The sequence below is a fragment of the Pangasianodon hypophthalmus genome, chromosome 8, assembly GCF_027358585.1.
Source record: "Pangasianodon hypophthalmus isolate fPanHyp1 chromosome 8, fPanHyp1.pri, whole genome shotgun sequence".
Lineage (NCBI taxonomy): Eukaryota > Metazoa > Chordata > Actinopteri > Siluriformes > Pangasiidae > Pangasianodon > Pangasianodon hypophthalmus.
Window position 1 is genome coordinate 23,323,484 of NC_069717.1, and position 16,006 is coordinate 23,339,489.

Sequence of the window (16,006 nt, forward strand, 5' to 3'; positions counted from 1 at the left end):
AGTACAGCTGAAGGAAAAAAGCTGTTCATGAATCTTTTCGTGTGACAACGCAGACTTCTGTAGCGTTTTCCTGATGAGAGACGTACAAACAGTCCATGGTGGGGATGGGAGGTGTCCTTGATAATGCCTCTCGCTCTCCGCAAGCAAGTGTTCCAATGATGTGTTGGGCAGTTTTCACTACCCATTGTAGTGCCTTCTGGTCAGACACTGTGCAGTTGTTGTACCATACTGTGATGCAGTTTGTAAGGATGCTTTCAATGGTACATCGATAGAAGTTCACCATGATCTGAGGAGCAAGGTGAGCTTTCTTCAGTCTCCTCAGAAAGTATACATACTATTGCGCCTTTTGAGGAGAGAGGAGGTGTTGAGGTTCCAGGAATGATCAGTGGAGATGTGGACACCGAGAAACTTGAAGCTAGAGACCCAATCTCCCTCAGTCCCATTAACAAAGATAGGGGTGTGTTTGTGGCTTCTCAAAGACTTCCAGTAGTCCACAGTCAGTTCTTTGGTTTAATGTATTAATGTATAGTGTAAGATATTAATATCATAGCCTGGACTATATTTTATATAAGTTATTGTTTACACTTGGAAGCTGTATTTGGAATAATATTACTGTGAATTAAATGACATTATAATGAACTACATTAAACCTGCAGAAGAAATGTCACAATGTTTCCGGGTACACGCCTCTCTGCCCACCGGGGAACGCAGAGCACCACAGATACACACAACACGCAGTTAGCTTGCGGTAGGACTGTGCGCTAGCACGTCTCTGTGTGCCACGTTGACCCCCCTCTCTGCGATATAAAGATGCAAATATGCATTAGCGCAGAACTATCCACCTTATTTTCAGCATTCAGGTGGACTCAGTGTGTTCGAGAGTTTTTGTGTAAGACTTCCGGTTGACAATTTCTGGCTATTTTAGCTGGCTAGCTTGTATTTATCACAGCACCGTTTGACACTGCCATATAATGTCTCATTAACGTTAATAGGTATGGACTATTGGGAAACTGGTATCATATGTGCAGTTAGAGGTTGCCTTAATAACTGACACAAAAAAAAACTTTTCTTAGAACAGGTGTGTTTTGACCATAAACCACACCTGAATGTTTAGGCTCTGATGCTCCAGTGAAAACTCTGAGAAGGCATGTTCTCAGGAGGATATCACACATAAAAATAAGAAACTGAATGTGAATTAAATGAAATGTTACTGAGATTTAAGATTCATTAGTTAAGATCTTTTTTGTTCAAGATTAGGTCTCTAACAGTTTGACATTTGAATGACTCCGGCCCATGTTCACAGTGCTCAGCCCCCAAGATCTACAGTGGCCCATAGAGTACAGTGTCTATAAAATGTCTGACAAGAGGCTCATCAAAACACAAACAAGCATTCTGGACCAGAAGTCAGTTTTCCAAATGGTTTTCTCAGCGACTTAATACACTTTTGCTAAGGCCATGGCTTAATCCATTGTTTTTTTTTTTATCATGTTCTACAAATATTCAAGATTATTTGTACAAGGAACAAACAAAAAAACTATTGCACCTCTAAGCTAGTTGTGTGAAAGCCCAGTGGTGTCTAGTGTCCCTAAACAGCAGCTGATGCAGACAAGGATTACATTTTTTCAGGAGCTGTTTGTTCTCTGATATAACTGTGAAACTGGCCAGCTAGCAAGCTAACATTAGCCAGGTCTGTTCATAAAAGTATTTTGCAGAGTCAAATAGCTAACATAATGCAAAAAAAGGTACCTGAATAAAAGTAAATATTTTCTATTTATATTTCTGCTTGAGTTAAAGTACAAAAATACTTGGAAATGTCTTTAGGTGCAATTTTTAGGAACAGTTTTTATAAAGGAAACCCGAGTGACTGCAGACGTGAGTTAGCTGTTCATGTCTTCCTACACACAGGCATCCTTAACAGAAATAAAATAATAATAATGGTATTGTCATAACAAATAGCAGCAATAATTCACAGAACATTTGTTACTTTACTGCATTTGTTAGCAGATAAGTTCAGCCAAAATTAAAACGACAAGGATAAACCTAATTTGATAACTGAAGAGTAACCGATTTGCAAATTGTACAAATTGATACAAAAAATAAAAAAAAACAAGGAGAGAGACAGGATAAGCTTTGTCCATGGTACAGTATAACTTTTCAGAAAGCATTTTTTTTTCACTTTCCCTTCACAAACTTTCTCTTGGCAGTTGGCACTTCATACCCATTTTAAAACCCATTTTTTGTTTATTTGTTGGTGTGCTCATTAGAGATCACACTCATGTTACACTCATTAGGGGCTGAATACCCCTAAAGGTCTGATCCTAGATCCAGCCCTGCTATCCTCATAATCACAAACAATTTAAATTACATTTTCTAATTAAACATTCAAGTTATGTCAAATTTTTATTAAGCAATGAATCTGTTTCCTGCAGGGGAAATTGTGGCCTGTGAACTCTATACTGCTGTGCTGAACTGTGGTTTGTACTCTTTTATTTCCCTATTAATTACCATATACCTGTAACATTATGTATAATTACATTACATACTATTTATTATATAACAAAGACTTAAACTATGAATGCACATTCTAGGAAAGCTGAATAGTGATGAGTTTTACAAAGTTGTGACCAATCTTTAACAGCCTCTTACCACAACTTTGACCTTTTCTCACCGCTTTTTTTTTTCAGCTACTTTCTGACCAAAGAAAATATTTTTAATAGCCTATTTTTCCCTTGTGCTAAATTCTTCTAATTTTAGGTGCTCATCGTATAAAGATTATTTGGGCTAACTACGGCCGAACCGATTCCACCACATGCTCTGATGGACGACCTGCCATTCAACTCTCCAACACAAACTGCTACACGTCTGACACAGAAAATAAAGTTGTAGCTAGGTAATGGAAATATCAACTAAGTGTGACCTTTGTCTGCATCACGCCTTCTTGTTATCAATAACATATATTACTGATGTTTATCAGAATTCAAATAGAAGCCTTTTGTTTTGCAGATGTGAAGGACAGAGCAGCTGCCTGGTCCCTGCTACCAGTAATTTCTTCTCTGACCCCTGCCCTAAGACCTATAAGTACCTGAAAATTGTGTATGCCTGTATCTGATTGTGAGTTTCTTTCTCTGTCATACTGTATATCCAATGACTGAAATGTTTTTATCTAATCAATAAAAAAAAAATAACATCATAAAAAAATGTGACCAACTACAAAAATCCCTATATAGTGTTAATTTTTCACATAAAATTTTTGCAGCACAAAATATACCGCAATTCCAAAATATAATTTATATATAAATATTCTGAACTTTTATATTACATTGTTTTTACCTTATCTTTTATCTGAATTACTTCACATCTCAAGTATATTGCATACAATAGGAAAGGTATTTTGTGTACTATAATTTTTCTTTGTTCTTTTTACTAGTACTGGCAGAATAACTTTTGGGAATAACTTTTGGGAACTTCTGGAATTCCAGCTTTCTCCCCAGTGGCTTCTCTTCAGCCTGAAAAAGAATCAGACCAAGTTTTACATACGCAGCCATGCAGATGATACAGTGCAGGAGTTTTGGTGTTAGTGTACTTAACATTTGCATGCTATATAATTTTTACATTTAGATTTACATTTACATAATCAACTGCTGTAATGATTTTATTTCTGAAACTTACTTATTTGCTCTTACATGTAATCACTTCCTCCTAAACTAATCCACTTTAATTATGACTGTGCAATAAAGTATCCTCTAAATGTAAACATAACAGGGATGAGAGTTGTGTATGTTTTTGTACAGAGTTTATTCAAATTCAGACATTTTGTGAAATCCAAAGCAGTGATTGTCCAAAAAAATTAATCCAAAAAAAAAAAAAAAAAAAAACCAAAGTCCAGTAAACATTTCAAGCACAGTGCTGAAGCAGACAGGTGCAAAAAGTAATCCAAAGGCAGAATATAGGTTAACAGTCCAAGGTTGTTATTCAAGTAGACACAGTTATGAGATAAGCGAATTACACACCATAGGTTACTGTTGGCAACAGAAGAAAGACTGAGGTTTTTTTCTTTTACTTTTCATGTCCGTGTTGATAGACAGGTCACTGTGCTGTGTTATCATTTAGACCAGCCAGATCAATCTGAGACTATCAAATTAATTTAGAATTAATTTGATAATTTTAGAATTAATTTCTATATTTAAATAATTTTGTCATCTTGGGTGGAAAATCATGAAATCTTGATTACTGAAAGATTAAAAAAAAAAAAAAAGCTAATCTCTGTTATTCCAATAGGGGGCAAAAAAGAGCAGTAAACTCAGGACCATAATCTTAGCTACTGACAAAATGCAAACGTTTTGATGGTGCAACCATGTTTCTTTCTAAAACAACTAATTTAGCTGGCTCAAAGCAACAAGGTTCAATACTTACAGAATCACAATCATAATTTTGCTAAACTTTATTGATTTTTTTCTCCCCACTTGAATATTATGGGATATTTTGTGTAGATTCATAACATATAATCCCAATCTCAAAGTCTGGACAGGATCTTGACTATTAATGCACTATTTTTAACAACATAAATGCAAATGTAGTTCCTTGATAAATTATTATTAAATTGGCTACCTTCATTCTAAATAATTAATTGAGGTACTGGAGATTGACTGGAGGTTTATCAAATGTAACGTCTTTCTGCTCACTCTCCCACACTTTAAAATTAATGCTCTAAAATACACATGGACAGGACAGATTTAGTTAGAGAAAACACAGGAATGGGGTCCCCCTTCAGCCACAAGTATTTAACTATCTTCTTCTTCTTTTTTTTTTTGCCAGCTTCCATTTTGTATCGTGCCTAAGAACACCATTACCCATGATAAAATTACTGTAACAGATGAACTTAAGTAACTTATTGCTTTAATAAAATGGTGACAAAATTAACATGATAAAATCCAGTGATGTATATATGTATATATATATAATCAATATTTGCAGTAAAGAATTATTGTCATGCAATGTAGTCTGTAAGTAACAGTAAGCTTTGAACGAAATGGGCAAAGATCTGGGTATTCTATAAACAGAACAATGGCTTAAGGATAAAAGTTTTATTGGATTGAAACCTGGCATATTAATACAGAATTCAATTATTATAATGCAGTCACCGGTGTGGGTATATTGAGGGTTTTACAAGAGCTTTGAACGCAGCTCTGCCAATTTTGAAACTGGAAATATCTGCTTTGTAAACTGATATTAGCACTTGCATTATGTATGGTCTGCTGATCCCGTGCAGTCATTTTAGTTGAAATTAAATAAATAAATTTGCCTATGATATAAATAATAAAATGAGTAAATAGCAATAAATATATAAATGAGTCAATATATTGTGAAATAATCTGATATTAAGATAATACTGAACTTCCTGTTATAAATATTATTTCATCATACTCATTTTCACAATAACATTGTTACATTTCCATTTGATTTTATTTAAATTTTTTTAATAACTATTTTTATTTCATAATGAGACTTTTAATTTATAATGCAAGTTATTTCATGATGCCACATTTATTTCATAACATTTTTTAAAATTTCATTCTGTTGTAATCTGTCAGTTAAAATCAGTGGGTGTGTTCAAATGAGATCACTGGTTGTGCACACATTCTGGCCAAAGCAACAGCCACACCATATACCGATTATTACAGAGTCTGCATTCTTTTCAATTTGAGGAATGTGTAGGGTTTGTGTGAGGTGAGAGTTATGTGAATTCATGTACAGGGTTTATTAAAATTCAGACATAAATTCTAAGTCAGTGACATTTCAAACACAGCTCTCAAGCAGACAGGTACAAAAGATAATCAAAGGGCGTAATACAGGTAAAAAGAAATACATGTCAAGTAGTATTTTACCACCTCAAAATATACACTATATTGCCAAACATATGTGGACACCTGACCATCAAACCCATATGTGGTTCTTCCCAAAACTGTTGCCACAAAGTTGGAAATACACAATTGTATAGAATTGTATAGAATGTCAAGAATGTAACAAGACACAGGTGAGAATCATCACGTGTTACCTGCCGGTTCAAACCGCCTCCTCTCCGGCCACAGCTGACACTTGACCACGCCCCCGCTGCCACAGTGTGATAACAGGAATTTGGGTTGTTAGCATAACGACAATGTTAAACGTAGACACCCACAGTTTCTGAATTATATGATTAAGATTGAGGATGATGATTGTGACAGTTTGTAGCTCAATTCACTTTGGTAGTGCATGTATTGCCTTATTTATGCTTTCTCTCTCAGTAAATGCTGAGAAGGATAAGCGGTGACCAACCTGAAGAGCTGCACTTTTGTTTAAGTTTGTCGTTACTGCCCACTGACAGTGCCAAAGGGCACGAGCACCAATTAATTAAATCTCACGTGCGTCCTTACCGAGTCTGCCATGTTCTCTGAGCAGCGTACTGTTACAGACATGATATCATCATTTCAAGGCTTTTATGAACAACACTCAGTTATTACTATTCGTTATATTTATTTATTCATCCGGTGGCCAGTGTGACAGAGGTATGACCTGAAAGAGAAAAGCGGAGCCATGTTACTCTATACAGTGTGTATGTGTTTCACAGGTACACAGTGTGTGTTCAGGAGTGTGCAGATATTAGATCTTTTTTATATATCACAATAATTGTCAACCTTTTATCATGGTTTATAATATTATCACAGTATTGTACTACCATTGCACTATTTTACATCATTTTATTATTGCATTAAAATTTTTGTCACTCCACATGTGCTTCGTTCAGTAGGAAGCTCCTTAGATAGCAGGCGACAAGATACATTCTGTAAGACATTATAAGGACAGCTGTGACTCACGTTGTGGCTGGACCCTCTGCTTGGCCCTGTGTGGTCTCGGATGGGGCTCGGTAGGACGGCTGCTCCCTGTCCACTGCTCAGTCCAGGCGAGGGAAGCCTTGCGCTGCTCATTGTTCTTAGCCAGAGTCACATACAGTGGCCTCCTGCCCAACATCTTTCCATTCATCTCTTTTATGGCCTTTGTGGCTTCATCAGGAGATGAGTAGTGCACAAATCCAACTCCTCTGGAGCGGCCATTCTCCATCATCACCTGTAGGGGTCAGCGAGGAGATACAGCAGGCAAAAAATGAGCATTACACACTCTCGTGGCTAACCATGAGATAAAACTAGCACTGTCTGTACACACAAATATAAACGGAGCAGCTATGTTATGTTAGTATTATGGGTCTGGTATTGCACCTCCCCATAGCTGATATGTAACTCTTTTATGTTAAAGGTATCTTCAAGTAGCAAATATAGAAAAAAAAAAACTCCCGGCTACACACTCATCACCTTGTGCTGCAAGTGCGAACTGGTTTTGATGTAATAAAGCGAGTAAGGGGAAGTGAACATAGGTTACTTGGAAAGGAATAAAATGTAGGGATTAGTAATTGTAAATGACCTTTGCACTGATGATGGTTCCAAATGGCAAGAACTCTTCATGTAGGCGTCTGTCATCCATGCTGTAATCCAGATTCTTCACAAAGAGTACAACCAGCTACAGAACAGAGAGCAGAGTCAAGGTCCAGTGCCTGAGTGTATGTATGTGTGTGTTTGCACTGTGGGCTTTAAATACATACTGATCAATCGCTCAGTATTAAGCTAATTGTTAATCTAAAAATGTGAGACAGCATAACACAGCTGTGACCAAAACCTGGTCCAAATCATAAAAGTCCCTATAAAAGTCCCTGGAAATATAATCAGAATTGTACCTGTGCATCCAGGGGCTGCGGTGTGGCTTGCGCTCTGCTCGTGTTCTTGTCCCGCTGCTTTTCTCTCCTAAGCTCTGGAGCTGCATCGGTAGCTGCATCCAATCATTTCAGTTTAGCATCTAATCATTTCACTTAAGCATCCAATCAGTAAATTTAGCTAATTTACTAACTTTAAAAGTATATTTCTGCTTTTAATCTTTTAATTAAGTAACTGATGATATATATATGATTATATATATACACTTAACACAAAACTAATCAGACAGCTGGGACTCACGCTGTAGCTGGATGTTCTGTTTAACCTTGTGTGGATTTGGGCAAGGTTCAGTAGGCCGGCTACTGTCCGTCCTCTCTCCATCCCTTCCTTGATGATGCTCACCCTTGCTCTGAGCCGGACTCACATACACTGGTCTGCTGCCCAACAACCTGCCGTTCATCTCCATGATGGCCTTTCTGGCTTCATCAGGAGATGAGAAGCTGACAAATCCAGTGCCTCTGGAGCAGCCATTCTCCATCATGACCTGTAGGGGTTAGTGAGGAGGTACAGAAAGCAAAGAATGAGCATTACATGTGTAATACGCTAACAATATCGTAGCTGTCCACATTCAGAAAATACATCAGTTGAGAAAAAAAAACACACCACTACACACTCGTCTCCTTGTGCTGCAAGTGAACACTGATTTTGACGTAATAGAGCGAGTAAGGGGAAGTGAACACAGATTATTGGGAAAGGAATAAAATGTAGGGATTAATAATTGTAAGTGACCTTTGCACTGATGACAGCTCCAAATGGCAGGAACTCTTCATATAGGCGCCTGTCATCCACACTGTAGTCAAGATTCTTCAGCAACAGTTTGACTGTCTACAGAACAGGGCAGAGTCAACATCCAGTATGTTAATTAAGCCAGTTACTATGCTAAAAAAAACAACAACAGCATAACACAGCTGTACAAAACCTGGTCCAAATGCATAAACATGAAAGTCAGCTTTATACTTTTGAGTAACATTGTGCCTTTCACTTCATGGTAATCAGATTTACTGTGTGACATTAAACACCTTAAACAATGTAAGACTCATAATTAGTCATTTCCCTGATCATATACACAGTGTTATTGTCATTTCTCAACTTCCAAAATCTCTAAAAGATTAAAAGAAATACCAGCATTTCCATACATAGACTCATATTCACACATGAACTCAGAGACACACTCATATGTCCATACATGGACATAAGGCACATTCTCTCAGGCCTGTGATCAGCAAACAGACTTTACTGCTGTACCTTGGTGTTCTTGCTGAAGCGTTCCTTAGGGAGCTTCTTGGTCCTAACAGGCAGCTGCTGGACTTTAGCCTGTTCCTTCTGCTCCTCTACCTTCTGCTCAGCTACCTGGTTGATGGTACTCATGCTCCAAGAATTCTGTTTTACACAGAAAAAGAGAGAGAATAAGAGGATTAGAGACACCACAAAAATAAGATTTATGTTGTGTATGCCCAACTTATTCACAAGCTTGGTGTCTCACGTGTAAACAGAAAGGTTCTACGTTCTCCAGGCCAGCATCCTCAGCATCCATGATATCACCCCATGTAAGCTTTGCAGGAGCTGGCGGTGTGGATGGTGGTGCTTCAGAAACGATGTCTTTGCTTTGCACAGAATACTGAAACTGGAGATGGGAAGCAGATTCGGGCTCATGTTCTGAAACTGGTGGAGATGTTGAGACAGGTGGCGCCAGAGGAGTGTTTATACGGCCAGCCTGAACACCTTCACACTGAGAGAGAAAAGGAGAAACAAATTATTATTATTATTATTATTATTATGTTACTGTATGTGTGTGTGTGTGTGTGTGTGTGTGTGTGTGTGTAAAAGCATGGGCACTAATCTTACAGGAGGTGGTGTCAGCGGTGATGTGGTTCTTCCTCCCAAGAAAAGCCCTTCAGTGACATCTTGGCCATTTTTGTTGGGGTCTTCACTTCTAATCTGTAGGGAATTATGTGAAGCTCCTAGTGATAAAGAGTTCATTAAAAGAATGAACAAAGAAAACAATAAATAAAATGTTCTACCTTCTCCAGCTCAGCATCTTCTGTCTCCATAATATCACCCCATGTCAGCTCTGTAGGAGCCAGGGGTGCAGATGAAGACGCATCGGAAAAGTCTTCATTTTGCTCTGGAGACAGTGACTGTAGATGGGAGGCAGGTTCAGGCTCAGGCTCTGACACAGGTGGAGATATAAAGCCAGGTGCTGCAGAGAGCTTCACGTGTCCATCTGAACAAAATGCAGGACAAGAAGGAGATAAATGGAATTTTAAGAGATAAAAGTGCATAGAAAAATTACAACATTAAATAATGTGCAGAAGAATCAAGTCACTGAACTAATATGAGAATTCAGACAGCAGGAAACAGGGGTATTTTAGTCTTGTTTACCGAGCGGGAGCACGTCAGCTGCAGGAACCTGAGGAACATTCATACTACCAGCCTGAACACCTTCACACTGAGAAAGAAAAGTCGAAAGAAGAGAAATAATTATCTTGTGAAATAATTCTCTTCTATTATTTCATTCCAATAAAATGTAACGTTTAGTTTAACACACACACACACACGCACACTTTGGATCACACAGATGGAGGGAGACACAGCAGTTTAGTTTGGATTAAAAGAAATGAAATTTCTTTTAATCAGTATTGGTCAAAATTTCCAAAAAATTTCCAAAAATTTATGCATTTGTGTGTGTGTGTGTGTGTGTGTGTGTGTGTGTGTGTGTGTGTGTAAAAGCATGAGCACTATTCTTACAGGAGGTGGTGTCAGAGGTACTGTGGCTCTTCCTCCCAACAAGAGCTCTTTGGTGATATCGCGGCCATTTTGACTAGGATCTTGAATTCTAATCTGTAGGGAATTAAATTTGATGTAAATATCAAAAAGATGCCAACACTGTAATTAAAATCTGAAGCTCCTAGAGATAAAGAGGCAGTTGAGGAGTACATTAAAAGTATGAATAAAGAAAACAATAAGTAAAATATATTATAGAAAAAAGCATTTAAAAGCATGTATTATTTAGGAACTTTTGTCTACCGAACAGTATGAAATTTAAACAGTATGACATTTACAATCTCTCAGTGACAATACTCACACCTATAGCATCATAAAACTCATTATGGTCATGTTTATATAATAATATGTACTATTTGGGTTTTAAACGATCATAAAGAAAAATGCAGCAAAAAACAAGTCACAGGACAGTCTGTGGAAGTCTACTGGTGTGAATCGTCTGGAGTAAATGTGAAGACACCATTATGAGGGCATTAAACATTTGTACTGTAGTGCTTTTTTGATTTATTACCAGTGTGCGCTTCTTCTTTGACAGAAGAGGCCAGGAATGCTGAGGAGCCTGGGGAGCGGGATAATACACTCCAGCTGAAACAAGAAAAACAACCAAAATCAGGTCACTCATGTAATCTCAGGGTTCATGTACAAGTTGATTATTTCATTCATTTCTGAAATATTTATCCATTCTTTTATCTTTACTGAGCATTTTATCCTGATTAGGACTGCAGTGATCCCAAGAACTGGAGCCTATCAGAGGTGGGTACCCCAAATGTGATGCCTATTCATCATAGTGCATCACACAACCATTTACATGTAGGGGCAATTTAGAGTAGCCAGTTCACTTCAGCATGTATTTGAGAACACAGAGAACCTGGAGGCGGCCCATTGATTCTGGGAGAACATGAAATTTCAAAGGAATAGTAACCATGGATCGAACCAAGAAGCTGTGAGGCAGCATTGCTCTCTGCTGACCCACTGTGCCACCTTCAGTCAAAATAATATAGAGAAAAAGAAACAGTTTAAATGCTCCTTACCGCACATGTGGCCATAAAACGAGTAAAATCCAGCAAATATGGCTGTTGAATACCGCTGGTGAATGGATGGAGAGCCCTGGAATTATATGATACAAAGAAAAAAAATGCAGAAACATAAAAAAACAGTAACTTGACTGTTGTTTATACTGACTGTTAATGACAACAATATGAAAGGTACTTCTAATGTGCAGTAAAGTTAGTGCATTTGGAGATTTTGAGTTTAAAGTTTAATTTCAATTTTTCATTTGTATTGTAATTATGTGGAATCATGTGGCTTCATTGCTTTCCAATGCAAACCCCAGTATACTGACTTGAACTTAGTCCTTTGACTGGAATAGAAACAGTGTTATACCTGGACAGATGGGATGAAGAAAGGCTGTTGGTTCATCTCCATCACTGAGGGCAAGGGGTAGATGTGGGGGGGTAGGACGGGGTGGGATAGGTTTGTAGTAGGTAGCAAGTTGGAAATTGCCTGAAGCTGGGACTGAAGAAAGAAACAGAGTTGGCTTTAAAGACACTCGGCTCTTGGGGCACTTAAAGACACTTTGAGCTCTTTTAATGTCTGAGGGCTGCTTAAGACCTAAACATGACACTTTTCTCATAGGATACTACAGCTGGGATGTTATGTTAAATTGTTGTGAACAAGGACTTGGTCCTAACTATCAAATTTGCTATTTATCATAGCCGTATTCAGAATGATATTTTACCATTGTTTGAATGATAACTTACCATTGTCCAAACAGGATAACGTAAAAATGTGAAGTCTGAAAAAAAAGGGAAAAAACTTGTTGTAGCTGAAATCTGTTTTCTTGCTGTGAGATTGCTCATGCTCTGTGTGCTGATAGTCTGGATTGTGGTTGACCAACACTGACTTTTTCTGTGTCCCCTCTTTATGATGTAATGTACTAGAATTCTGAAACATTCTGTGTCTCACTGTCATAACGTTGTCATAACAGGGCTGTGTTCCCTCCACTAACCCCCCCTTTCCCACCCCCCCACACACGCACGCACATACATTCCCCATTCTACAGACACAACACACAAACACCAATCATATTATTGTACATGTCATAATGAACAGAATTAATACTTCATTACCTAGGATCAGACAAAATCAGCTGAAACTGGCATTTTTGGTATTGTTAGAAGACCACACCAACTGAACAATGAGGCGAGAACGTGCTTTTAGACACCATGCTTTGCTATGATGACTGGCTAATGAGCCAATTTAAATTTCCAAGAGCTATTCTCTTGGAACTACATGCAGAGTTGGTCCCAGGTTTGGAGAGACCAATGTGCAATACCTGTTCACCAACTGGTGTTAACAACCTTTGGATGGATCCCAGCCATTCTTAGGCTCCATCACTGTCAAAGAGCAATTGGTAGAAATGTCCGGTTTCCCAAATGTCCGGTTTCAGAAGGGAAATTAATAGCATTAACAAAATGTTTCCAGTTTTGTCATTAAAAATCTCAAAAAGTTGTCGCTACTAAATACTGTTGATATTTGTGCTTCTTTGGTGGTCTCCTTCCATGTAATTTGGAATACTGTCATTGACCCCCATTGAGTCTAAAATAGACACAGACGACACTCTCAGAGGGTTTTGTGAATTATCAAAATTAATTTTCCTTCACAATTTCTGCTTTTTCTACCAAAACAACAAGATTCAAGAGGAAGTTGTAGACATTTAGTAAAGGGTCCTCTTAGATAAATAACAATCAGTGGAAATGATTGAGTAGACTGTTTTTTGTGGCTACATTTATGTTAGTAAAGAGTACCTCAAATGAGGCAAATTCAGCTAGAATTCTGAGCAATGATTAGAGTATTGTTAAAAAATGCCATGGCTCCTCCTCAGCCAGTTAGACAAGGGTGGTGTATATAGCTCAGTTCGCTTAATTTGATGCTACATACTAATTTGGTCTAATTCATATCTCTCTTAAACAAAGTACATTAAATCTCTGTCCAGTTATATTTTCATTTACATTAATTGTTTACATGTAAGAAAACAAATTATAACAAACTTTCTAAGTATTTGTACACTCTGCTTATATTTAGATCTGGGAACAGACACAGTCTCAAAATTGTGGAACTTAAGTCACACTTCAAGGCAGGTAGCAGACGGTTGGCTTAGCCTGGTTGTCTGGTGCCTGGCCCTGGCTCTGGATTGTCACCAATTAACTACTGAGCTATGCTACAACAAATGAGAGCAGCACCTTCCCAAGTGGGATGGATACTGACCTGCCTTAAAAGGCCAGAATTGCCCTCAAAAGTATTGGAATTAGCTATAAAGCCCTTACCTACGTGTTTCTTCAAACAGAAAATTCCAGAAGCAATCGAACCTTTTCTAAAAATAATCAATTTTTCCCTTAGCACTGGCTACGTACCTAAATTTTTTAAAAAAGATTTAAAAGTTTAAAAGTATAAAAGCTTACCTAACAAGCTCTCTCTCCCACTCTCTCCCTCTCTCTCTCTCTCTCTCTCTCTCTCTCTCTCTGTGAGCTACACATGCTACTCCTGAGACACCAGTGATCCTGACCCTTTCTGCTCTCCAGACCTGCCTAATCCATCCTGATGCCCTATTTCTGGTTGGAGTTCTCATCAGTTGGAGATCGCTCGCTGCTGCTGCTGGGGGTGGCCCCGCATGGACGGCCTGAAGATCATTGGGATTGCTGGGGATGGTGTCGCTTGGGGGCCGAGGACATTGCTTGGGGATCTCATATTGGGAGGTGTACTGTGATGGCTTGGGACTGCGATTGCTGTGGTGGCTATGGGGCTGTGGTTGCTGCAAGCAGTTTTGCACTCAGGTCTACATCAGTGGACAATGGCTTGGGACTTTGCAAGATGTAATTTTATTTTTTGTGCATGATAACACTGATTGCAAAAGTATTACTTATTTTATCATACAACTGTTCATTTTACTTGGGAAGTATCAATTTGATGTGAGAAAATAGACTAAAGCTAAGCCAACTTTTGAACAGTTTATAAAAGAGGTTAAGCAATATGGATCTGCTTTGAATTGCATTAGAAACAAAAAATTAAGAAAGAAACATGAGGCACTGCTTTTATTTAATTTATTATAAATTGTAATTTTACCCTGGCACAATTTTATATATTGATGGATTTGTTGTTTTGTTAACATCTGTTGTGAGATGTATAGATTTGTATTAATCTTGTACATGAGTTAATAAAAGCTGATTTGAAAAAAAAAAATCTTTCACTACTGCAGGCTCGCCATCACACACTCAGAATTTCTTGATGTAGCATTTCATTTGTTTTCTCTCAGTGTTTGTGTCAATAAAGGAAAACCTTTTTGCGTTCCTCTGACTGTATTTAATGGATAGTAATAATATTATGAAGTTGTTGGAAGATTTCACCTCGAGAGTAGTTTGTCAAGTTTATGCAGTTGTTACATTATTTGTCCACTAGATCGCAGACATTGACTACAAAAATATGCATTTGTGCGCTTCTGTCAGAAATAAATAAATAAATAAATACTTGAGTGAAGAGAGCACTATCCCTTCCCGCTGAAATAAATAAATAAAATATGCATAAAAAGTAATGGTACTAATGAGAAATACTATAATTCTTAACACACACACGCACACACAATGATTGTGTTCATTCGGAAATGTGTGTGTGTATATATATATATATATATATATATATATATATATATATATATATATATATATATATATATATATATATAATATACACACACACATTTCCGAATGAACACAATCATTGTGTGTGCGTAAATGTTCGGAAATGTGTGTGTGTATATATATATATATATATATACACACACACATTTCCGAATGAACACAATATCCATACCGAGAGAAGGACAACAAACAAAAGTTATATTCCATGTATTCTAATCACTCTTTCTTTTGTGGTCTGTACATATAATATTACTATCCAGAATTAAAGATAACGCAGGTGCTTTTACTTAAACTGATTAGTCTTTCCAAACATTTGGATTATAATCATCAATTGGGGGAGAGTCTTCATCTTCTCAAAATATGTAATCACAGGTTTCCAAGTCATGTAAAAGTTTTGGACTGATCCTTTCATTAAATATTGAATTTTTTTCTCATTTCAAAAATGTTATCAGATCAAACATCCAGATTGAAGCCTTAGGCGGTTTTGAGGACTTCCACTCCAACACTATCCTTTGCCTTGCTAATAAAGAGGCAAAAGAAATAACACTTTTTATATTGTTCATCAATGATACTCTATTCTCCGACACTAAGTTGTACATCTAAGTTAAAAACATCATTTAGTTTTTTAAATATGAATCTCCAGTAGTCTCTCAACTTCTGACAGGACCAAAACATATGAATGAAATCTGCCTTAACACATCTGCATCAATCACACACATCCCCGAC

General features: G+C 37.4%; 1 protein-coding gene across 1 annotated transcript in view; it reads left to right on the top strand.

Annotated features, from left to right (window-relative positions):
• The window catches only part of LOC113533315 (rhamnose-binding lectin-like), an 8,569-nt gene extending 4,842 nt beyond the window's left edge, over positions 1–3,727 (top strand). Inside the window, exons 9-12 of the mRNA XM_026925372.3 lie at positions 2,430–2,474; positions 2,755–2,890; positions 3,004–3,111; positions 3,428–3,727. Of these exons, the coding sequence (XP_026781173.3) occupies positions 2,430–2,474; positions 2,755–2,890; positions 3,004–3,109 (287 nt within the window). The 3' untranslated portion in view covers positions 3,110–3,111; positions 3,428–3,727. The remainder of the gene's footprint in view (positions 1–2,429; positions 2,475–2,754; positions 2,891–3,003; positions 3,112–3,427) is intronic.
• Positions 3,728–16,006: the final 12,279 nt, after the last annotated feature.